This window comes from Syngnathoides biaculeatus, chromosome 6 (genome assembly GCF_019802595.1).
Source record: "Syngnathoides biaculeatus isolate LvHL_M chromosome 6, ASM1980259v1, whole genome shotgun sequence".
NCBI classification, from domain to species: Eukaryota; Metazoa; Chordata; class Actinopteri; order Syngnathiformes; family Syngnathidae; genus Syngnathoides; species Syngnathoides biaculeatus.
This window is the reverse complement of record NC_084645.1, coordinates 8,379,167-8,405,575: the sequence shown is the minus strand read 5'-3', so window position 1 is coordinate 8,405,575 and position 26,409 is coordinate 8,379,167. Positions and strand designations below refer to the sequence as shown.

The 26,409-nt window shown below is 44.0% G+C and overlaps 1 protein-coding gene across 6 annotated transcripts in view; it reads left to right on the top strand.

Annotated features, from left to right (window-relative positions):
* Positions 1-25,870, top strand: part of dnaaf4 (dynein axonemal assembly factor 4) — a 40,053-nt gene extending 14,183 nt beyond the window's left edge. Inside the window, exons 3-10 of one of the 6 annotated variants that reach the window (XM_061821667.1) lie at positions 848-995; positions 14,665-14,798; positions 15,558-15,774; positions 16,610-16,644; positions 16,758-16,867; positions 16,968-17,121; positions 17,568-17,673; positions 24,447-25,867. In XM_061821667.1, the coding sequence (XP_061677651.1) occupies positions 848-995; positions 14,665-14,798; positions 15,558-15,774; positions 16,610-16,644; positions 16,758-16,867; positions 16,968-17,121; positions 17,568-17,673; positions 24,447-24,550 (1,008 nt within the window). In that variant the 3' untranslated portion in view covers positions 24,551-25,867. The other 5 variants (XM_061821664.1, XM_061821665.1, XM_061821666.1 and 2 more) reach the window with 5 other exon arrangements.
* The last annotated feature ends 539 nt before the right edge of the window (positions 25,871-26,409 follow it).

Here is a 26,409-nt window from a genome sequence, read left to right as displayed (position 1 = left end):
CTCTGAGAACGCCTGATCTCATCAGAAGCTAAGCAGGTTTGGCCCTGGTTAGTATTTGGATGGGAGACCACATGGGAATACCGGGTCTGTAATCTACTCTCCCCGGCTACAATGCAGAGGGGTTGTATCCGGAAGAGCATCCGGTGAAACAACTGTGCCAAACAAATATGCGTTCATCTGAGATGACACACTGTGGCGACCCTTAATGGGACAAGCTGAAAGGAAAAGAAAAAGTAGCAACCTACACATTACGAGACGGATAAAAAAGTTTCTCGTCACTTTTCTTAAATTATAGCCACATAAAAAGTGATGTGGTGCCCCTTTTACAAGATAAATTAGCTTGATTCAAACCCTAACACAAGAATCACTCTCATCTTATTCTTTTCTCCTAAATTAATTACATTTTTATTTAACCCATATAGACCACACGGGTTATCCTGATCTGAATATTTCTTTCGGCTTGTTCTTTTCGGGGTCACCACAGAGTGTCATCTCAGATGAACGCACATATATGTTTGGCACAATTTTTACACCAGATGCCCTCCCTGACGCAATCCTTCTCTGGGAGTGGAGGCCCCAGTGGGATACGAAGCGACAATCCCTGGTTTACCAAACCAGTGCTCTAACCACTGAGCTACGGGGCCTCTTCTGAATTAAAGAACAAAAGACCAAACAAACCCATCATCGAGTAGTTTATAATAAAAATATAACCTCATGTTTTGTGTACTGCAGATTAATTACATGCTGTTTCTGAATATTTATTTGAAAATAAAACCAGTATTAATTAAATGATTTGTTTTGAAGTAATAGCTCTTTTATCATATTATTGATATATTTTTTTCAATAGGTTCATTTCCCACCATTTCTGTTGGAAGTCTTCCTGTCAGAGCTTGTTGATGATGACCAAAGCTCAGCGAAGATTGGAAACGGAGTCGCAGTCATCAGTTTGTCAAAGAGGACAAACAAACTGTGGGAGCATTTGGCAATAAGCACGTGTAAGACTACATGTGTCACTGTCATATTTTTTTACCTTATATAAAAACTTGATTCATCACACAGATCACATAATTAGGTCAGGAGTTGGTTGACATGATGATTAGGAGACAGGTTGATATACTGTGCATCCAAGAGAGCAGGTGGAAAGTTAGTAAGGCTAGAAGTTTAGGAGCAGGGTTTAAATTATTCTACCACAGAGTAGATGGGAAGAGAAATGGAGTCGGGTTTATTTTAAAGGAAGAGCTGGCTAAGAATGTCTTGGAGGTGAAATGAGTATCAGATCGAGTGATGAGACTAAAATTTGAAATTGAGGGTGTTATGTATAATGTGGTTGGCGGCTATGCCCCACAGGTAGGATGTGACAGAGAGTTGAAAGAGAAATTCTGGAAGGAACGAGATGAAGTAGTTCTGAGCATCCCAGACAGCGAGAGAGTTGTGATTGGTGCAGATTGTAATGGACATATTGGTAAAGGAAACAGGGGCCATGAAGAAGTCATGGGTAAGTATGGCATTCAGCAAAGGAACTTTGAGGGGCAGATGGTGGTGTACTTTGCAAAATGGATGGAATTGGCAGTGGAGAACACCTATTTTCAGAAGAGACAGGAACATAGAGTGGCCTACAAGAGCGGAGGTAGAAGCACACAGGTGGATTATATTTTGTGTAGACAGTGTAATCTGAAGGAGATTACTGACTGTAAAGTAGTGGTAGGGGAGAGTGTAGCTCGACAGCATAGGATGGTGGTGTGTAGGATGACTCTGGTGGTGGGTAGGAAGATTAAGAAGACAAAGGTAGAGCAGAGAACCATGTGGTGGAAGCTGAGAAAGGAAGAATGTTGTGCGGCCTTTCGGAAAGAGGTAAGACAGGCTCTCGATGGAAAGCAGAAGCTCCCGGAAGACTGGACAACGACAGTCAAGGTAATCAGAGAGACAGGCAGGAGACTACTTGGTGTGTCTTTTGGGAGGAAAGGGGAGAGGGAGACTTGGTGGTGGAACCCCAAAATACAGGGAGTCATACAAGGAAAGCGATTAGCGAAGAAGAAGTGGGACACTGAGAGGACTGAGGAGAGTCCAAAGGAGTACATCGAGATGCGACGTAGGGCAAAGGTGGAGGTGGCAAAGGCTAAACAAGAGGCATATGAAGACATGTACACCAGGTTGGACACGAAAGAAGGAGAAAAGGATCTCTACAGGTTGGCCAGACAGAGGGATAGATATGGGAAGGATGTGCGGCAGGTAAGGGTGATTAAAGAGAGAGATGGAAATGTGTTGACTGGTGCCAGTAGTGTGCTAAATAGATGGAAAGAATACTTTGAGAAGTTGATGAATGAAGAAAATGAGAGAGAAGGAAGAGTTGAAGAGGCAAGTGTGAACGACCTGGAAGTGGCAATGATTAGTAAAGGGGAAGTCAGAAAGGCACTACAAAGGATGAAAAATGGAAAGGCAGTTGGTCCTGATGACATACCGGTGGAGGTATGGAAGCAATTTGGAGAGATGGCTGTGGAGTTTTTGACCAACTTATTCAACAGAATACTAGCGGGCGAAAAGATGCCTGAAGAATGGAGGAAAAGTGTTCTAGTTCCCATTTTTAAGAACAAAGGGGATGTTCAGAGCTGTGGGAACTATAGAGGAATAAAGTTGATGAGCCACACAATGAAGTTATGGGAAAGAGTAGTGGAGGCTAGACTCAGGACAGAAGTAAGTATCTGCGAGCAACAGTATGGTTTCATGCCTAGAAAGAGTACCACAGATGCATTATTTGCCTTGAGGATGCTCGTGGAAAAGTACAGAGAAGGTCAGAAGGAGCTACATTGTGTCTTTGTGGATCTAGAGAAAGCCTATGACAGAGTACCAAGAGAGGAACTGTGGTACTGCATGCGTAAGTCTGGTGTGGCAGAGAAGTATGTTAAAATAGTACAGGACATGTATGATGGCAGCAGAACAATGGTGAGGTGTGCCTTAGGTGTGACAGAGGAATTTAAGGTGGAGGTGGGACTGCATCAGGGATAAGCTCTGAGCCCCTTCCAGTTTGCAGTGGTAATGGATAGGCTGACAGATGAGGTTAGACTGGAATCCCCTTGGACCATGATGTTCGCAGATGATATTGTCATATGCAGTGAAAGCAGGGAGCATGCAGAGGAACAATTAGAAAGATGGAGACATGCACTGGAAAGTAGAGGAATGAAGATTAGCCGAAGTAAAACAGAATATATGTGCGTGAATGAGAAAAGTAGAGGGGGAAGAGTGAGGCTACAGGGAGAAGAGATAGCGAGGGTGGACGACTTCAAATACTTGGGGTCAACAATACAGAGCAATGGAGAGTGTGGTCAGGAAGTGAAGAAACGGGTCCAAGCAGGTTGGAACAGCTGGCGAAAGGTGTCTGGTGTGTTATGTGACAGAAGAGTGTCTGCTAGGATGAAGGGCAAAGTTTACAAAACAGTGGTGAGGCCGGCCATGATGTACGGATTAGAGACGGTGGCACTGAAGAAACAACAGGAAGCAGAACTGGAGGTGGCAGAAATGAAGATGCTGAGGTTCTCGCTCGGAGTGACCAGGTTGGATAGGATTAGAAATTAGCTCATTAGAGGGACAGCCAAAGCTGGATGTTTTGGAGACAAGATTCGAGAGAACAGACTTCGATGGTTTGGACATGTTCAGAGGCGAGAGAGTGAGTATATTGGTAGAAGGATGCTGAGGATGGAGCTGCCAGGCAAAAGAGCGAGAGGAAGACCAAAGAGAAGGTTTATGGATGTGGTGAGGGAAGACATGAGGGCAGTTGGGGTTAGAGAGGAAGATGCAGGAGATAGGCTAAGATGGCAAAAGATGACACGCTGTGGCGACCCCTAACGGGACAAGCCGAAAGGAAAAGAAGAAGAAGAAGAAGCTGTGGCGACCCCTCACGGGACAAGCCACAAGGAAAAGAAGAAGACGATTCATCACATAAGCAAAGAATGAGTCAAGCAGGAGTTAAACCAAGAATCTTTTGATATGTTGTGAGATTTGTTGCCCATTACGCCACTGAGCCATGATTGATTACTGTTACGCTGAAGTGACAAAGGTAAAACCAGCATTTTTTTTACCAAATTGTAAACTACTAAACCCCATATAAATTGGTTGCTACTAATTACAACAAAAACAACCTCAGGTTTAATTGTCCCATGACGACAATTTTTTTCTTTGATTGGGTACACTGAGAAAATTGTTACATCAACAATTTCATCAAAATTTAGTTGAATCACAGGAATACTCACTCCATTTTTTATAAGTAATATATTTTGTAAATATTGGAAAATACAGGTTAAATTTATTATGAATGAGTGTATAATACAGTAAGTACAACAACACAAATAATAAAAAGTAAATAAATTGGACTTTATACTCCTTGTGTCACTACTAGCAGTTCGTCAATTGTGACCTGTGGGATATTGGTCCACTCCTTGCTGAATATTGGCAGGAATTGGAGCACACTGTCATATACGGCAATTCAGAGCATCCCAAACGTGCTCAGTGGGTGACATGTCATGGAATATGGTGGCCATGCAAGAACTGGGATGTTTTCAGCTTGCAGGAATTGTGAAGTGATCCTTGCAACATGGGGCTGTCCATTATCATGCTGCAACATCAGATGATGGTCCTCGATGACTGGCAAAACAATTGACCTCAGTACCTCATCATGGTATCTCTGTGCACTCAAAGTTCCATCAATAAAATTTACCTCTGTTTGTTGACCATAACATACACCCTCCCATACCGTAACCACACCGCCATCATGGGCCACTCGATGCACAACGTTGACATCAACAAATTGCTCACCAACACACGGTCTGCCATCTACCCTAAATAATGGAAATTGGGATTCATCTGTGAAGAGAACACCTCTCCAATCTGCCAGATGACATCAGATGTGACCATTTGTCCACACAAATCGGTTATGACAACGAACTGCAACTTGAGACCCTGATGAGGATGAGAAATATGCAGATGAGCTTCCCTGAGAAGGTTTCTGACAGTTTGTGCAAAAATTCATTGGTCATGCACACTGATTGTTGCAGCAGTTGTCTGGGTGGTTGATATGAGAGAATCTTGGCAGAGAACATGGTGGATATGGAGGTCCTGGACAGGTGTGGTTACACATGGTCTGCAGTTGTGAAGTCAGCTGGATGTACTGTCAAAAGGTCTGAAACCCCTTTGGAGACGGCTTATGGTAAAGAACTGAACATTGACTTCATGGGCAACAGCTCTGGCCAGTCAGACGACCAACTGCAATTCTCTCTCACATTTTCACATCTATGGCATTGGGCTGTGTGATTAAACTGCATATTTCAGAATGTCCTTTTATTGTGGCCAGACTATGGCACACCTGTGCAGTCATCATGCTATCTAATCAGCATCTTGATATGCCAAATCTATGAGGTGAGATGGAATTTAGCATCACAGGAGAAGTCCTCACTCACGTGGATTTAGACAGCTTTACAGACAATAGTTGAGGTAAACAAAAGATGGCATCAAAAACAAAAGTGTTGTGTTTGTATTGTATTTTTGTTCAGTGTGTGTATTCAAGAGAGGAAACAAGCCAACCTTTTAAAAATTTTTCACACCAATTAAATAAAAATGGTCCATTTTAGGATTAGCAAGACAAATGTATTCGCAATTACAGCGTGCTCTTGCCCATTCGCGTTTCACCGTTCATGACACTGCTATTGGTCTCGAAGTTTAATTATTTTTCATACTGTACTGTATTTACACAACCGTACGTTGGACTAAGTAGTCTTAAATTCTCTCTGAAATAGACAGTGCGCCATATCTACAAACGGAGTGTCAAAATCTGTAAATGTTGTCATGTTACTTGTCCAATGAAGTACACCTAAACACATTAGATGCATTGCTAGCAAGCATGTCAATCTGTTCTACCAGATTCTATGTAAGCTACCATATGATGGTACTCACAGACTGAGGAACAATTACAATTTTACATTTGTAAGCAGAAGAAGCATACATAGCCCCACACTTTGCAGCACTCCCAGCAAGCTTTGCACCACTAAGCACCTCCTTAGTGTCACATGCTGAGAGCATGTAAATACTGTTTGAAGTGCATGTTTTGTGTCAATAATTTCTTCAGTCATTGTTTTATTATTTGCTAGTTATGCTATGGTGTGATAATTTTAGTTTCAATGTGACACCGTGACTGTCAACATCTTGAGTAATGACTTGCTTACACTGTCAGTGTGTGGGTTATTAAAAGTTTTTTCTGCTTACACAAGTAAAATTTCAATAGTTCCTTGCTATTGTTGGAGGATGCTTTTTCTCTCTGTGTTCGTTTAATTTCAGGTAGTGAGAATATTGGTTATTCAAATAAAGGCTGGAGATGAACAGTTTCTTTGAAGAATTTACTTACAGAATATTCTGGGTACTTATGAGTTACAGATAATGGCTGTAGAGAGCAGATCACAAGTGTAAAGATACAGAGAAAGCACACATCCTTTATCTTGTCAGAAGGGCGGACTATGGGTGGTATCAAACCTGTGGGATCGAGGCTTTCCACTTATACAAAGGGTTTCTGTCTCAACCGGTTCTAGCTGGCAATGGATGATTACAAAGTGTTCAGTATGCAGTTCATTAAGGTTAGCCTACGTGCAGAGATGCGCTCAAGGATACATCTGGCTACAGAGCGGAGCCCCACTGAGGACATGAGGAAATTATGGAGCCATGACTAAATATGGGCATAAGACATACTTCAATCCCCTTTTCAGACTCGAAAGAGTCCAACACTTGAAATGAACAAAATTAAAAAAGGTCATCATCCGGGGTGGGTGGTGCATTGGGCATGGGGCCTTTTCCTCTGGGATGAGTTGAGCTGGGGCGCAGTGAGCTTCCTTGTCGAATGATGTCATCGAGTGTCAGCCGGCACTTGAGAAGACGTGGTTTTCTAGTTGTCGTCAGGTGGAGAGATCGCTGAACTCGAGGCGGATCTGGCAGGTCGTGTAGACGAGGTGTAGAACCACGTGTCTCCCTTTCCTGCAGGATGTACTGCTGTGGTCGTCTGCTCCGTGACCTGTAATCCTAGGTTCAGACTATTTACGTTTAGTTACTTTTAACCATACAGATTCACAAGTATTCATTTTGAGGGCAGCGTCTGGTTGTGAATGTAGTGATTAAGCAAATGTTTTAACTCTATGCTTGCTGTTTCAGATTTGCAGGGATATGGCTCTGGCCATTTCAAAAAGAAAACTACTATGACTAGGAAATACAGGTAACCTGACACTGTGTTAATCATGTCAGTGAAATCCTATTGAAATCACTTGACCAGGGGCGTCCACGTCCGGATCGTGGACTCCCTATGGTGATTTCGTTGTAGGCATACTGTTATACCTATTGCAAATGCTGCAGTCCTGCAGTTCACCTATAACAATTTGTCCCATGAAAGGATGCCACCAGGAGTGGAGTCGTCTCAGTGTTTCATCCACACCTACATGGCATGGTCCATGGGCTTCAAAAATTAGATTTTTCAATTGTGCCTGAGATGGAATGCACTTACCCTCTTTTCGTCATATGCCATCCTCAACTTTGACACCCCCTTTTGACTTCGACACACTGTTTTCTTCTGGACTTGCTTTTTCCTGCTACAACTTAACTGTTTCTACTGTCACCTTCAGACTCACTTACAGTTAGCTGGAGTGTTGGTTGGTACCCCGCAACCTTTTTTGCTGCTCGATCTGCTGATAAAAAAAATCATTAGTTCGAGAGTGACCTTTGCATTTAAGGACTGCAACCGCTGTCGGGAGAATGAAAGCATCTCGCAATTCGAGAATGTCGTCCTGATTTTTAATAGGTGTACCGGTTGCAGTTTGGAAATCGTTTCACTGTCATTCTTTTAATGCGACATGAGGTGTCATGTGTGCATACGCCGAATCTGTGTAGATGTTAATTGACTGATTTTTTGCCAACTTGAGAGCTGCCGTAAATGCCAAAATTTCTGCTCTTTGTGCTAACTGGGAGCCTGGAATTATTTCTGCTTGCAGTTCTTCAAAACCTGTTTCTGTGGGTTGGGTTAGTGCAAATCCAGATTGTGGGCCATCGTTGCCTTTGAAGCAACATCCGTCTGTGAAAAGAATCAAGTCCGGGTTGTCAAGAGGTGTCTCGTAGAGTCCAGTGCGGAGAGAAAAACTTGTCGACTTCCTCCTTCCCCTTTCTGATAAAGAGCAGCGGAAACACTGCTGATCTTTTCAGACACGTCAAGATAGAACATGCGACTGTAATCAGGAATCGCAAGAGCTGAAGAACTGGAAAGATGTTTCAAGGAGATGAAGGAAGTATCTGCTTCCGTTGTCCAACAAAGAGTGTTAGAAAGATTGGGCATACCTTGTTCATTGACCATCCATTGGAGTGGGTGAGTGAGTTCAGCAATGTTTGAAAACGATGCCTGGAGTAGTTGCAATCTGGAGGTTGGACTTAGAACACTTCAGTCCAACAGAGACCAAATGAGCAAGCAAAGACCTAGTGACTTTGAGACAGGAAGTTTCAGATGGAGCCGCCAGCAAGAGGTCATCCACATACTGCACCAGGAGAACCCCATGAGGCAATTCAAGCGGAGACAGCAACTGACGAAGACAGTCATTGAAGAGTCCAGGTGAAAGGACAAAGCCTTGAGGCAGGCGATTGTAGGAATAGCAAACACCATTCCAAGTGAGAGCAAAAAAAAATTCATGGAAAGATGAAGCAGAACGCAAAAAAACCCATTAGCCAATTCAATGCAAGTGAAATGAGTGTGGGCCGATGTAATTTGGGACAGTGCCGAGTGCGGGTTCGGGACGGGCAAAGTGAGGGTTAACACGGCCGCATTAATTGCTCGCAGGTCATGGACCATGCGAAACTTTCCAGTGTTTTTCTTTTCAACAGGCAAGATGGGGGTGTTAAAATCAAAGCCAGAAATTTCACACAGCACTCCTGCTTTGACAAGCCGTCAATCGTTTCCGAAATGCCAATCATCCCAGCCTCTTTTACAGAGTATTGGGGAACATATATTGGTCCTGGTTTCATCTGAAATGCAACAGGTGATACGTTGCAGAGACCAACATCAGTGGGAGGGTTAGGACCATAGTGATGTGGGAAGGGAATCATGAGGTTGACCAGCAAAATCGTTGTCAGTTGTTTCATGCCCATGGTGTCTATCCAGAAGCTGGTGCTCCAAAACAGAAGTGGGTAAAAATGTGTTATACTGAATCCAATAAGCATCAAGTGACGGGGAATAGAGCAATAGAGAGTGAAATGAATTTTGCCAATCAGTGGCCTGTGTGCATGCCACGACAAACAGACCGAGATCCTTTGCTGTGTGCTGAGGCGAGACCATCAAAGAGACATGTGGGTGACAAGGAGGCATAGAAGGATCTGCGGGATCCGCCATCCTGTAGCATTTGAGTTGTTCAGGAGTCAGGAACACCAAAAAGACACCTGGCTTGCCTGCAAACAAATCACCCACGTTCAATTCCCATATGTTGTTTTCAATTTCCTGAAATGCCTCACTATACATCTCATCCCCTGATCTGTCATAGTACAGAGCGCAATGGATCCAATCAGTTACCATATCATAAAATCTGAGGTTGCGAACCCAAGGTCACCAGAGAGTCCAAAATTGTTCAGCTTCGACCCAACCACAGGAGTCAATATTCATTCTTTCCCAGTAGATGTCTGCAGTGGCGCATGCCACAGGGCGTTGTTCAACAAGCGGGAACTGGGAGGTGGCACCGTAGGCAGAGCAGCAGTAGGTGTTACCATCTGGAAATTCCAGGATGAGTCCATCAAGGCTGCATTTGATGAGAGGGCATGTGGCGATGAGATCTCTGCCCAAAGATTAATTGGACAGTTAGGGGCAAACACAAAAGAATGCAAAAAAGTCTAATAACCATTGAACAGTCACTGGAGTTGTCAATTGCAGGACAGTTTCTTCATCCTTGAATTAGACAAGTGAGATGATTTTCCTGGCAAGAGAGGTATCAGGTGGCAGGGCTGTGATAGTAGAATGCTGAGCTCCTGTGTCGACCATAAATGATAGTGAATCTTCCTGCCGTCAGGATCATCAAAGGCTCCTGCAGGCCTAAACATATGAATTCAGGGCACCGTCATTGGAGAAACTGTCCACCAAAGGGCGGTAATACTGTTGGTTTGGCACTGAGGGATATTCTTGTTGCTGCTGCGGTAGCTGCTGGTGCTGTGTAAGATGTCCTCTCTCTCAGGATTGGTAGTAACCTTGTCGATTGTAGCCACATGCAGGTTGTTGGCCTCTGCCTCTCCATTCAGATGCTTGAGGCCGCTGTCTGCACTCATGGGCCCAATGTCCACACTGTCCACAATTGAAGCACACGTTACGGCCACCAGGGGCGCACCTCGACCCATGAATGAACCTGCTTGATACATCATGCACTCAGCACCGACAGAGGGAGATGAGATCAGAGCGGCTTCTTCCTGCTTTTTAGATTTTGCAACTGCAACATGGCAAGTTATGTTTCTGTAGTTTTTGTTTGTGAACCTTATCTTTAGCATGTCTCCTCAAATGATGTTTACCACCAGTCAACCTCAGCACCAGGAAGGTCTGGATTGGCCTCCATGATTTGCGCCACAGACTTAGAAACGCCCTTCAAAATGGCTGCTCGGCACACTTGGGAATCCAAAGCGGAGGTTGTAGGGGCGTGTCCTGTTTTCAGAGTGCAATCAGTGAGGGCTTGGTCAAGAAAAACTGCGGCCTCCTCATCTGCTTTGGGAGCAACCAAATCTGGAATGACACACTCAGGGAGCGGGAATAAAGTATCTAACGCTGTAGACAAGGTCAAATAATTTTCTCGTGTACGAGCCTGATGATCGGGGAGAGAAGAAAAAACGGAATTTTGCATCAGAGTATTCAACTGTGAAAGCGGACATGATTGTTTAAGGAGAACACAGATGTCACCTGCTGTTAATATTTGTCCCGTAACTGCTCTCTGCAGTGCTTGAAGCCAATTGGCACCACCAGATTGCATGAGTGGAAGTTTCTGCAGCAACATACATCAGTGGGAGAGAAAGATTTGTAAAACAGAGTTACCAGTAGCCGGGTCAACTGTGGCTAACATGGGTGCCTGCAAGATTTGGGAACGAGTCACACACTGATGAGGAGGAAAAGCTGGACTTTTGGAAGATTCATCTGGGTCTTCAGGACCTCTGGTTCGATCCAAAACTGAGTCATGGTAGGCACCTGAAAGATTCTGGACATGAGACTTTAATTCTGCTCATTGATTGTAACTGAGCAGCATACAACCTGTTTTCTGCTTCCCCATTTGAAGAGCCTCTAGCTGCGTGTTCCGCAGCATAGACAGCAACTCCCTGTTACTCCTTTCAGTCGGGCTGCTTCTTGTTTAGCGCGAAGGGCGCGGTCTTGCTTTTCCGCTTCACCGTTCGCTCTATCTTCATGTTCAGTAGTGGTTCTCTTAAAGTTGATTTCTGATATTTTATGGAACCTCTTGGTGTCCGTTTAATTCTGCCTTCTACAGTCCTAACTGAGTCAAACGTGTGAATGGGTCAGCTCTCAAATTGGCCACTTTTTCCAAATTCTCTAATGGGGGCAGTCACTCCAGCAGCCAAAGTTTCCACAACTGTATTCATGTTCGATGTCTGTTGTGCATGAGTGAGAGACGTTTGATCTTCTACATCTACTTCGAGCTGGCCCGCAATTACATTAAATACTGGAGCCTGAAATTCATTTAAAGCTTTCCTGGTTTATGGTAAGGTGACGGTACAAATGGGTTAGTTGGAGACAATGCCCAAGGCCGTTTCTCCTCCAAGTAAGGAGGCGACGTGGAGGGCAGTTTGGGTGTTGCCGGTACCAGACCAACACTTTCTTCCTTGACAGCTAAACGGGACAACTTTAACGCACATCCCATTGCATCATTCTTGCTCTCGCTTTCATTTCCACAACTTTTAGTATTCTCCCTCACGTTTCTACCTTTTGAAGACAACTTAATTTTTTCCACTTCCAACTTTAGAGCCGCCAGTCTTTTAACACAAGCTTATTTTCTTTCATTAATGTCACCAAATACGCAGTCGAAGACAATGGAGGGAACCATTCTCACAACATTCCATCCATTCTTTCAACTATTTTTTTCTCACTATCTCATTCTTTTTCAGGCAACCCTCCAACACACATCACATGCATTTTGTACATTTACAACAATTGTTCAGAATGGTTTGGTATTTGCCACAAATCGAATCATTCACTTTCCCTACCAAACTGTCCCTGCATTTTGTTTTAAATCGAACCCCCTCTCTTTTTTTTTGTAGTCAACAGGTCGTTCTATTACTAACAGAGAGCCAGACAAAGCAACAATAACGGAGAGAGTCGGCCACCTTGCACACGCACGCAGCCAAAAACTCAAAAAACTCAGCCTTAAAATTGCAAATATATAAAAAAAACAGGAAAGAGAACAGCAGACGTACAAGCAGTGCTGCCTCCGTTGATCTCGCATCACATACACACACGCCTGCCTCACTATGCTACAATTGTGTGTGTGCGTGTGTGTGCGCACGCAAGACACTCACCCGCGAGCCAGCAATGCCGAAGGACGCTCTTTTTTTTTTTTTTTTTTTTTTAAACTACCATTGAGTATCGTCATACCTTAGGCCGTCTTATTAAGGTCACTTTAATTTCTACAATTTATGTCATCCCTCAGATGGATTATTTTATTTATTTAAAAATTGCTCGTGCCTCTTTATTTTATTCATTTGATTTCGAATGAGGAATTCTAGTCTCTAGGATTCTCCGAAAAGAACAAGAACACCTCTCGGTCCAGAAAGTTTTGGACTGGCCCTCAACCAATTGGTGTGTCTGGCAGTCACGGGATTTGCAACTTTTGTGTCGGCACAACCTCCGAACACAGGGCTCGTCTAAACCCTTTCTAGAGTGGTACGCCCACACACTCTAGGCTTTTCAACCTCTAGTCAGAGGACTGTAATTGCGCATTTTTATTGTTCATCCGGGTTATTCTTCTCAACTTATTTTATAGTGTACACTTGGTCCTTTGATTTCGAATGAGAAATTCTAGTCTCTAAGATTCTCCAAAAAGAATGAGACAACCTCTCGGTCCAGAAAGTTTTGGACTGCCCCTCAACCTACTGGTGTGTCTGGCAGTCACGGGATTTACAACCTTTTTGTGTCGGCACAACCTCCAAACACAGGGCTCGTTTAAACCCTTTTAGAGTGGTACGCCCACATACTCTAAGGCTTTTCAACCTCTACTCATAGGCCTATACCACCCAAAGTTTCCCCTACTGTTCAACCAGCCAGAGACTAATTTCACAATGTCACTAATTCAAACGTGACACGGACCTTAACCCCAGTTAACAGAAATAATAATAAATGTCCTCTTAACTTATCAATTGTTGGCCGGCCGATGTTCTGTCTGTCAACCAACACCTCAGTCCAAAAATCACATCAGGGTCACGAATTGTTGGAGGACGCTTTTTCCCGTGTGTTCGTTTAATTTCTGGTAGTGAGAATGTTGGTTATCCAAATAAAGGGTGGAGATGAACAGTTTCTTCGAAGAATTTACTTACAGAATATTCCGGGCACATGAGTTACAGATAATGGCTGTAGAGAGCAGATCAGAAGTACGAAGATACAGAGAAAGCACACATCCTTTATCTTGTCAGAAGGGCAGACTACGAGTGGTATCAAACCTGTGGTGTGAGATCAGGGCTTAGATAAAGGGTTTCTGTCTCAACCGGTTCTAGCTGGCAATGGATGGTTACAAAGTGTCCAATATGCAGTTCATCAAGGTCAGCCTATTTGCAGGGATGTGCTCAAGGACACTTCTGGCTACAGAGCTCCAGTGAGGACATGAGGAAATTATGGAGTCATGACTAAATATGTGTCATGAACGGGGCACGAGGGCAGACCCAAATGCACGACTCCAGAGACACGCAGACGGTGCAGAGGAAACCTTTATTCAGTCCAAGGTCAGTGTTCAGGTAGGCAGTCTAAACCAGGCAAAAGTAATAGTACAGCAGGCTTACGAGGGTGGTCAGTGGACAGGCGTGGGTCGGTACACGGAGAGCAGAAGTCAGGCAAACAGGAGTGCGGGAACGAGGCATCAGGGACGACGATCTAGCGAAGGACAAGTCGTCCCCCAAGTCCTATATATACTGGGAGGCATCAGCTGGAACAAGGTGCAGGTGTGCTCTGACTCATTGGCTGGCCACGCCCAGTCTGGGCAGGAAGCCAGGAGCATGACAATATGGGGATAAGACATACTTCACTATCATCGTAATGTAGCTTGCATCCAAGTCAAAACACATGCTAATGTGTATGTAACCACATGTTCTCACAATGTTGCCAGTGTATTCAGGCGTAATTCCATTGGATGAGTAATGACAACATTTACAGATTCTGGAAGCGGTAGTGCATATCAGGTGCACTGCCCATTTTGGAGAAAATTTTGAATTTAAGTGGCCCTTCTGGTTTCAAAAATATGGTATATAAAATGCATGAGTATTTAAATACTGCGTGCGCTGCAGATTTTGGTAGTTCACGGGGGGATAAGTAACGTAACCCCTCTGAATAACAAGGGAACACTGTACTCATTTATGAATACAACTTGAAAATCATCTCATTTATTCAGTGATATATTTTCTGTCTGCACTGTATTTAAGATGATAAAGAAACGAAAAGGGAAATCCGAGAGAGAGCTTTGTCCAAAATGCAGGAAAAGCTCGCTGCAGAGGCAAAAAACAGATCGGAAAAAAGGCATCATGAGAAGAAATATACTCTGAAGACAATGATGAATGTAAGAAAATTTTTTAATCTTCACAAAAGAGGCAGTGAGCCACTGTATGCCACAGTGATTGTATATTTATTGACAAGAACAAATCAAAATTTTGGCACAATCTTGTGTCACTGTGATACCAAGGAACTACGTTGAAGTGAGGTGCTGAGCTTCATTTTAGTCAAAGTTGTGCTTTGCTCCTCAATTGTGGCATCTTGGTGCTGAGGAACTATGTTCAAGTGACAAAAGGGGTTTCATTTCGACAAAAGTAATTTTTTACCACCCTCTTGTGGCACCTTCAGGAAAGAATTTGCAGATTTTCGCGAGTGGCGGCAGAGCTCTCACCAAAATTGCCCATGCACCACCTATCAACAAAAGTCGCTTTGACACTACTTGCACGCCAGAGCACAGGCATAATTTAACAACTTCAAGCTATTTCAGCTTCATATATTCATATAATTAAGCAACGTCAGCGTAGTAGTGGCAATTGCTTTCAAGATGATTAACCTTCACATTCTGCTCACACACTTTCAACATTCCACATATGTTATATCTCATATATGTAGGAAGGAAGTCAGAAGGTTACAAAATTGTGAGTTGACCTCATCCAACCAGCAAAATGGGAAAAGCAACCATAATGGCATCTTACCTGGCCATTGTGAAAGTCACAAATGTTTAGTGGAGAGTGGTTTTGTACTTTTTTTGCTGCATCAGTCCTAATGTTTAAACTTTAATGATGTCTTGGCACAATCCTCGATAACCATGTTGATGTGATGATAGATGGAAAGTGAAGAACGAGAAAGAATACAAAAGATGAAGGATGCTGAGCGAGAGAGAACCACAGCTGAACTCAAAGCATGGCAGCTGAAGGAGAACAAAATAGCTGAAGAGGCAGCGCGACTCAAACTCCAAAGTCAGACCAACAATTTCAAAAACATAAAAGCTGTGAAGGATACCTCTGAGAATGGTGGCTCAGGTGGAAAAAATGACAAATTTGGTGAGTAATATCCAGTTTGCATGTTGAGTATGCTATGTGCTATACTGTAGTCCATTTTGCAAATCCCAGTGGCAATGACGTTAGGAAGTTGTGAAAAATGTCAATAAAAATAGAATAAATTGGTTTGCAAAACCTTTTCAAACTACATTCAATTGAGTTCACTGCAAAAACGAGTTATCCATCCATCATTTTCTTTTTGTCACTTATCTTCACAAGGGTCGCAGGAGTGCTGAAGCCTATCCCAGCCGTCATCGGGCAGGAGGCATCCAGGCACTCCGGTTTCCTCTCACATCCCAAAAACATGCAACATTAATTGGAGACTCTAAATTGCCCCTAGGTGTGATTGTGAGTGCAGCTGTTGCCTGTCTCCATGTGCCCTGCGATTGGCTGGCAACCAGTTCAGGGTGTACCCTTCCTCATGCTTGTTGACAGCTGGGATAGGCTCCAACACTCCCACGACCTTTGTGAGGATAAGCAGCTGAGAAAATCGATGGATGGATGGATGGATGGATGGATAATAATTTATTTGCATTTTAGTGTGTGTGCAGAGGACATTTTTAATCAATGGCCCACATTTGTGGGATCATTTTGTTGTAGTATGCCATAGAAATGATTGATTGGAAAAAGAAACCAAGGGTTTGTGACTATGGTGTTCAGGTGTGTTCCTTTATGTTACGCCCTATACATAGTGACATTCCGTTAAGCATTGTACTCATGCATGTAGATGCCAGAAATGTCCGCAAATTAGAGAGAAAGACAAAGCAGAAGGATCTTCCCTCACCGAGAGTTCTGGGAAATATTGAGGTCTCATTCACTCCTCGAGTTTTCCCCACAGCCCTCAGAGAGTCACGAGTTGAGGAGGAAGAAGAGGTAACATTTTAGTCCTAATTTAATAATCTCCAACCCCAGCATGTGAATCAAAACAAGCACTAATAAACAGTAAAGAATTGCACCCAAGACGTGTACTGCTTTGCTAACCACAGTGGCTAAGAAAACAAGCAGAGGCCAGGCGTGTAGTCAATGCAGATATTGAAGAGCTGAAGGACTTGACGGAGGAGGAGAGGAATCCCGACTGGTTGAAAGAAAAAGGCAAGTGAGTGAAGTTCGTTCTCACCATTGATACTCACTGGGTCAAGATTCATGCTGAGTAAGACCACAATTTTCTTTTTTTTTTGTTTGTTTGTTTCCGCAAGCAATTTTTTTGCAGCTGGAGACTACTTGAGCGCCTTGAATGCCTACAACTTGGCTATCAGACTCAACAGAAAGATCTCAGCTCTGTTCTCAAACAGGGCTGCATGTCATCTCAAGTTACGGAACTTTCACAAAGCCATTGAGGACTCCTCTCAGGTCACAATATTTAGAACGCTATATGGCTGATGCTAATTTGGTGGGATTTTAGTCGAAAGATCAGTTAAGATTGACACCAAAATCACAATCAGTCCTTTTTAAAGGCAGTACAATTATTTTACCTCAAGACCGTCATTCTATTCGATCAAATATGACCACACTTGAGAGCTTTATAAAATATGGTACCATTTCGGCTTGAGAAAATGTTTTTGTTTTTGCCAAGATGGAATTGTTTTGCACAATTTTAATCCGATGTATGGTATTCAATGTAATGTTTCTAGTGGATTTTATTATCAATAATATTGTGTGTTGGCTCCTCTAGTCAAGTACCACACTAAATTCATGTGAGGTTTGAAAAGTACCTCTGGTTAATTTTCAATCCAATTCAGTTTATATGAATCTGAAGTATGATTGTGGATAAGACTAAAGTACATCATTCTCTGCAGGCTCTTGAACTGCTGACTCCAGCAGTTTCCACCAATTCAGCTGCCCGAGCCAGAGCTCATGTGCGTCGAGGCACTGCTTTCTGCCAGCTCCAGCTTTATGCAGAAGGTCTGAAATGCACCATACTCTGTGTCTTAGTGTGCAGTTTATCAAAATACTGAGTGTTTTGATTCACAACCCACAAAATAGCATCCAGTTTCATCATTCTTTGATAGGATAATGTATGCAAAGTTAAGTACTATTCCATATGTTCAAACTGGTCTTTTTTGCGGGGGTGGAGCTAGACTATCAACTATTTTATTTTTTGTTTTACCATACAGCGAGTCACTTCAATGGCGATGGCAGAAGACACTAGCCTATGATGAAAAAAAAGCTACTTTTCAAGGGAAAAAACAAAACAAACATATAATATGGCAACGTGTGTATAATAAAAAGGTTACTAAATTATGGTGAGAACAGTCTCCAACTTTTACATCAATGTCTGTTAAAATGTTTTGATGTGTGTTACAATGTCAAGAGACATGGCTACACAAATTTCTCAGTTGACAACAAATTTCTTAGTTGGAATGTACCGTGGACTATCACTGTCCTACACCAACGCAGTACAGTGAACCCTTGCTATTTGTGGAGGTTAGAAACTGAGTATTCCCAATCTGCGAGTGATTGACACCCCCAAACATTTACAATTTTCCAGACATGCCACAAGATGGTTTCAAAGCATGATTTTTATCTCAATGAAATGTACTTCAACACAGTTCCTTGACATTATAATAGCACAAGATGGCAGTGAAGCACCAGCCTACTGTTGTCCAAATGAAACTCCTCCATATAATTGAAGATAGTTTCATGGAACCATGCTCTAAAATGGTACCAAAGTAATACTTTTATTGCTTATCTTGAGTATTTGAAAAGGCCGAACTGTAAATAGGTGGACGTTCACTGTAGTAAAATATTCCTAATTATATTTATATGAAGATAACCAGCTCAGATAATGGTTGTATGGATGGATAAAAAAAAAAAACCTTCAAGGCCATAAATAGAACAATAACCTAATGAAAAGCAATATCTTCTTGTGCTCCGTGATGACATACAGTATTTGTCACGCACGGACGTTTTTGAAGACCCAGGTCTAGAATCTAACCAAAAAATAACACTGGGGAACATAGAAGAGAGAGAGGCACATAGCAGGCCTGAGAAAACATGGGCTACAATAACTGCTGACATTTGACATCAGATAATGACAATAGCATTTGACAATGAACTGACAAGGACTGAAAGAAACCTTGGCACTAAACCTTTACTTGTGACCTTTTGGGCACCTACGCGAACTCTGCGCGCGGGAGTCTCTGATAGATGCCCAAACTGGTGCCCAAGTAAAGGAGGGAAAGGACTTGGACTTGGATTCAGAAGGGTTGGAAAAGGGAAAAAGTGACATAAACTGACTAGGATGAGAAAAACTAGGGAAGGAACCAGAAAAATCAAAATCAGTGTCAGACTCAGAATCAGAGAAGAGGTTAATTAAACTGGGGCCGTCATCTTCTTCTTTTTCTTCCGGCTTATCCCGTTAGAGGTCGCCACAGTGTGTTATCTTTTTCCATCCAAGCATCTAAGCAGCTCGTGCATCCTCTTCTCTAACAGCCACTGTCCTCATGTCCTCCCTCACAACATCCATCAACCTTCTCTTTGGTCTTCCTCTTGCTCTGTTGCCTGGCAGCTCCATCCTCAGCACTCTTCTACCAATATATTCTCTCGCTTCTGAACATGTCCAAACCATCTAAGTCTGCTCTCTCTTACCTTGTCTCCAAAACATCCAACTATGGGTGTCCCTCTAATTAGCTCATTTCTAATCCTATCCAACCTGCTCACTCTGAGCGAGAACCTCACCATCTTCATTTCTGGTACCTCTAGTTCTGTTCCCTGTTGTTTCTTCAGACCCACCGTCTCTAATCCGTACATCATGGCCGGGCTCACCACTGTTTTATAAACTTTGCCCTTCATCCTAGCGGAGACTCTTCTGTCACATGGAACACCAGACACCTTCCGCCAACTGTTCCATCCCGCTTGTACCCGTTTCTTCACTTCCTTACCACATTCACCATTGTTCTGTATTGTTGATCCCAAGTATTTGAAGTCATCCACCCTCACTATTTCTTCACCCTTGATCTTCAATCTTCCTCCTCCGCCGCTCTCATTCACGCACCTATATTCTGTTTTACTTCGGCTAATCTTCATTCCTCTCCTTTCCAGTGTGTGCCTCCATCTTTTTAATTGTTCCTCTGCCTACTCCCTGCTTTCACTGCAGATCACTATCATCTGCGAATATCATGGTCAAAGGGGATTCCATTCTAACCTCGTCTGTCAGCCTATCCATTACCACCGCAAACAGGAAGGGGCTGAGTGTGGATCCCTGGTGCAGTCCCACCTCCACCTTAAATTTTTCTGACACACCTGCGGCACATCTCACCGCTGTTCTGCTGCCCTCATACATGTCCTGTACTATTCTAACATATTTCTCCGCCACACCAGACTTTCACATTCAGTACCACACTTCCTCTCTTGGTACTCTGTCATAGGCTTTCTCTAGGTCGACAAAAACACAATCTCCGCTTCCGTGTCTTACGCTCCGCCAGCAAGGTATGAATACGTCCCGAACGCGACCCGTCCGGCTCCTCATATTCTTCTAGACTCTGACTTTTCGGAATATGAGGAGGACCTTGATTTGTATGACCGGCTGCCTGAGTACGACTCCGATGATTTTGATTATGAATCTCTTTGCCTGGTCTTTCATCCCAGTCAGTTTGTTTCACCTCCCCGGGTTTCCAGCACCCGAGCGTCTTCGCCCGGTAGGTCCAAGTACACCAATCCATATGAGGGAACCTGCTTGGCCATCTACCCGGGACCTCCGCGTGGCGGCCAGAGGAGACGCCCCGGCCGGGTGCTCCCTTGTGCCTCCCGCTGCGCGGCAACTAAGACACCGTCCTCCCACTCCTCGCCGGCAATGGCGAAACCGGCAGACCCGCAGCTGGTGGCGAAGCTTCCAGCCCAGAGGGAGAAGGAGCCGCCAAATCACGAGGCGTTCTGTCGCGAAATGCGGGCGCAGATAGAGCGGCAGAGTGCCGAATTGGCGGCTCTCACAGCCCAGATCCGGCAAGGATTGGCGAACCAGCCGAGCTACGCTGACGTCGCAACTGCGACGGACTCGCTGCTGATGCAGGTTCACGTGGCAGATGGAACTGACCCGCTGCCGAGACACGCCCATGTGTCAGCTTCAACTGACTCTCTGCCTACTCTCGTTCACGTCGCCGTGGAAACAGACCCGCCACCTCGCCAAGCGCACGCTGCAGTGAGAACGGACCCGCCACTTTGCCAAGTGCACATCGCAGTGGGAACGGACTCGCCACCTAGCCAAGCGCACGTAGCTGTGGAAACGGATCCCCATCCTCGCCATTCCCACGTCGAAGTTTTGGCTGTTCCGAGCAGAGCTCACGTGGCAGTTGGAACTGACCCGCTCCCGAGACACGCCCACGTGTCAATTTCAACTGACTCTCTGCCTACTCAGGTTCACGTTGCCCTGGAAACGGATTCGCCACCGCGCCACACCCACATTGCTGTTTCAACGGATGTACTGCAAGCTCACGAGGCAGTGGGGACCAACCCGATGCCGACTCACGTTGCTGCCCAGGAGGTGGCGACGTCTCCGCAGCCGCTTCTCGTCCGTGCCCTGGAGTACCAGTGGCGACCGGCCCACGGTCGCTCCCCGTTCCTGCTTCGTCGGTGACCGGCCCGCAGTCGTCCCCTGTTCCTGCTCCGACGGCGACGGGCACGTCCATATGTTCCCGTCCAGGATGTGGCACTGACGCCGCCTTCTCACGTTCCTGTCCAGGGGGGGGGGGGTGGCGATGTCGCCGCCACCTTCTCACATTCCTGTCCAGGAGGGGGTGGCGATGTCGCCGCCGCCTTCTCACATTCCTGTCCAGGAGGGGGTGGCGATGTCGCCGCCACCTTCTCACATTCCTGTCCAGGAGTACCAGCAGCGACCGGTCCGTAGCCGTCCCACGCCCTTGTCTCGACGGCAACAGGATCTGGGGAGTTCTGTGGAGCCACCCTGGAGCTGGAGAGACTTCGGGATGGCTGTGATGGTGGCGGTCATGGCTCTGGTCCTTCTCTCCATCATCCTCTTCGCTCCTGAGGGCTCCCAGCCGCTTCAGGACCTGGCCTCGTTGGTGACCAATCCACGGCTGCCTCTTGACCAAGCCTCGGTGGCGACCAGTCCCCAAAGCATGATGCTGCCACCCCCATCCTTCACAGTAGGGATGGTGTTCTTGGGATGGAACTCATCATTCGTCTTCCTCCAAACGCGGCTCGTGGAATTATGACCAAAAAGTTCCCAACAGTCACCTTGGAAATGGTGGTCCCAAGCTCTTTTCAGGTCATTGACCAAGTCCTGTCGTGTAGTCCTGGGCTGATTCCTCACCTTTCTAAGGATGATTGGGACTCCATGAGGAGATATCTTGCATGGGGCTCCACTCTGATTAAGATTGACCATCATGTTTAGCTTTTTCCATTTTCTAATGATTGCTCCAACAGGGGACCTTTTTTTCCCACCAAGCTGCTTGGCAATTTCTCCATAGCCCTCTCCAGCGGTGTGGAGTTGTACAATTTTGTCTCTAGTGTCTTGGGACAGCTCTTTGGTGTTGGCCATGTTACAAGTTTGAGTCTTACTGATTGTATGGGGTGGACTGGTGTCTTTATGCAGCTAACGGCCTCACACAGATCCATCTGATTCAGGATAATACTTGGAGTGGAGGTGGACTTTTAAAGGCAGACTAACAGGTCTTTGAGGGTCAGATTTCTAGCTGATAGACAGGTGTTCAAATACTTATTTGCAGCTGTATCACACAAATAAATGGTTGAAAAATTTTACATTGTGATTTCTGGATTTTTCTTTTTCGATGATCTCTCTCACAGTGTACATGCACCTACGATGAAAATTTCAGACCCCTCCATGATTTGTAAGTGGGAGGATTTGCAATACAGCAGGCTGTTCAAATACTTATTTTCTTCACTGTAGCAACCTTTCTCCTAATAATGATGTCAACTAACTCCTGAGCTTTTCCTGTCATAGTCCCAACATTCAAAGTCCATACACACAGCTGTAGGGTTTGTGCATTCCTCTTCTTCTTCTTCTTCTTCCGACTGAGCCGGTTCCTCCTCTTTTTTTGTCTTTGACCTTCATTATCCGAATTTCTACCTACGCCTTGCAGAGTTACAGTTCCGGGAGGAAGGAACTGTAGGAAGCCCGGGCCACGACCTAGCCATTATGGAATTAATGTGATAAACGCTAATATATGTTTGGCACAGTTTTACGCCGGATGCCCTTCCTGACGCAACCCTCTGCATTTATCCGGGTTTGGGACTGGCCGACAGCGTGCACAATATTGTGCTGCCCAACAGGGGGGAAAAAAAGCAATCAAAAATACAAAGTCAGCACATAAGATACACAAATCACATACTGCCTAATGTATATTAAAGTTAAGGTAAAATGAAAGCAATCACATAAACAGTCAGCACATAAACACAGTCAGCACATATGGTACACAAATCACATACTACCTGTGTGAAAATATAAAGGACATGGCAATTTAAAGGTTGTGGATGGGAGGGATTCAAACCACAATGGCCCTCACTCTAGTAGTTGAAGGTTGAGTCCAAGTTAGATGTTTGGTCCTTGTTGTATACTCTACGTAGGTAATGTTGTTAGTGCGCTAAGCTAGGCTAACTTAGGCCGAGCAGCTTCAACGCGAACGATACAGCACCAATTTCAGTACTAAGATAAGACGTGTTAAGTTTCCTATAAGTCCTCGCAGCACTCGTCCTACAAGTTATGAACTTACTCACGTTTGATGTTTCTTCAACGGCATGATTTGATCACAAACAGATCTCGTAGTTAGCCAGCTAAGCAAAGGTGGTCTGGGCTTATAAGTAAGTTTAAGTTGATGTTTCTCCCTGCCAACTTCCTATTATGTACTCACAGTCCATGTTGTAAACCAAACATAGGTTTTGCCGGTCATGTAAGTACTAACGTTTGATGATTACCTCCTCAGCAAATATTTGATTACATACGTTACTTGATGTTATCGAGCTAGGTTAGGCTAGGCTAGGCCGCACAGTTTCGATTCGAACGAATACGGCTCCAATTTGGGTACTAAGATTACACAGATGATAGTTTTAGTCCACAGGAGTCGTCACCAGAGGCGTCCCACGTCGGGTATTCACAACATTCGGTCCAAACTCAGCAGGATTGATTTATTGTACGGTCTTGCAGGTCGGAGCCTCCTCGATTAGTTGTCACGAGTTCGGGGACCGGAAGCCAACAAATTGGGGCCGTCAGAGTCAGAAAAATCTGCAAAAAACATGCAGGTAAAATGGTAGGGCATGGTTAATAGCTCGGACAAGTGGGAGGAACAGGTGAAAAAGAAGAAAGAAGGATCGGACTTGTTGGAGGGTAGATATGGTCAGCCGGCTGAAGGTGCGGCCAAAAACATTAATTTCACAAAGCAAACGAAAATAAGGACTCTGGAAAAAAATCACAATGACAATAACATTTGACAATGAAGTGAGAAGGACCAAAGGAAACCAGGCAACTAAACACAAGGTAGAATGTTGGCAAGAATAGGTGGATCCAATAACTAAATGAGCACACAAGACACTATGCAATACAGGGAAAACATGAAACAAAACCAAATACGATCCAACCCAAAATATAGACCATCCAAAATGGGGTACAGAATGTCATAAACTTAGAACTACTTTCTACTCAGACCCGTTGTTTTTGCCTGAGAAAGCACCCGTCTATGATATTCACTCATCTGTTTTCACAGGACTACAAGAATACCAGACTGCTTTGAAGATTGACCCAAACAATGAAGCCGTGCAAGCAGACGCACAAAAAATTAGGGATATCATTCAAGGCAGTGCAGAATAATCACCTGTCCCAAACTGAAAGCCATAAAGTCCACGGGGTTTCAAATTTTTTGGGATGTGTCCCCCTATTTGAAGATTAATCTTTTCTGTGCCACCCCACTGCTGCTTGAAATGTTCTCCGGGGGGGTGCTAGCACTGAAAATTTACAAAGCAATGGCAGGTGATAGCGCCGGAAACCAGGGGGTGAGGGGCTGAAACAATCTCCCCACACTCCTCATGATACTTTTACTTAACTATTGTCTTGGTCATTGGTTATCCAAGCATTTGAATATAACAGAACTTCCAAAAACAAACAGTGCAGTGAGTGCCAAGGGCCAATCAAAGAAAAGCTGTATTCCATATTGAAATTATGGAATAACAGTAGTCCAATCAGAACAAAATTGATATATGTATTGTATATTAATGAGAAATTCGGCTGTTTCTATTGCCAGGCTACAATAGTTTGACAAAGGACATTCCTGACATTTCTAAACAAAATTATTTTAAAAACCTGTTGAAAGGACATGAGTCGTGAAAAAATGATCACATAGGACCTTTAAGTGATATTGTAACAATTCTCCCTCAACTCAACAGTCATACAAGTACAAAGAGAAGTTAACTACTCTAGAATAAAACTTAAATACCTTGACAGTGCCAGACAGACATACTGGAGGGTTAAATGGTGTTGGCAGAGCGCTTCTGCCTCAACTGGCACTTTATAGTTACTGCTGAAATTAATATGTAGGAATGTCTGTCAGATGGTTGACAAAAATCTCTTAATCTTTGAAGTTCCTTCATCAGTATGCATTGTGACAGTGTAAGTAAAACTGTGCTTCGACATACTTCTCACCAACAAATATCAAATTTTAACAGCATAATGTCAGTCTTTCATTTGCAGTGCTTTTCCAAGCCTTACCACACGTAAAAATAAATAATATCATGAAGTCAAATAAACAATGGGGTATATAACATACTAGCATTGGCTTACGTTCTCAAGCCTCTCATCATTGACGGTTAAACAATGTTATATTTATCACATTGTGGTGAGTGTACGGCAAGCCCCAGAGAAAGGTTTTTTTTTTTTTTTTTTAATCTGTATCTTGTAATAGATGCAATTTTTTTTAAACAAGAAATGTGATACATACTGTTTGAAAGTCATCTGAACACCGCCAGGTGTGCACACTTGTTAGCTTTCATTTTCACTCTCAAATATTTATTTCAGTTTTTCAAAATGTTTGCACAGGCCATAGGTCACATTGATGGTAAATGTTTTGAAATACTTCATCTTGGTCTCGTTTTTTTACATAAGAAAACTGGCATTTGAAGTGGGTGGGGTGAGGGGGTGGACCTTTTAAATGCACTGTACCTTTGAGAATTATACACTTCTCTCCTGAAAATAAAAGCTGACTCAGGAAAAAGATATTGGCTTATTCTTTTTTTTTAACATGGAAATTAATTACTGTAGTTGGCTGGCCACCAAACGGGGTGCACCGCATCTTGCCCATAATTAGTTGAGGCTCCCACATAACCTGAGTTAGTTCAAGTGCCATAGGAAATATCCATTCATCCATTTTCTTAGCAGCTTATCCTCACAAGGATCACGGGAGTGCTAGAGCCTATCCCAGCGGTCATCGGACAGGAGGCGGCGTACACCCTGAAGTGGTCGCTAGCCAATCGCAGGGCAAATACAGACAACATTCGCATTCATAATCACACTGAGGGGCAATTTAGAGTGTCCAATTAGCCAATATGGTCCCATTTGTTTTTTCACCACAAAACATGATTTTGACGTATACAGCTTTTTGTAACTCCCGCCATGAAAATCCTCTCGAGGGATTTGTTTTCAAGAAGAAGCAGGAAGTGACGTAAAGGACAGTGGCG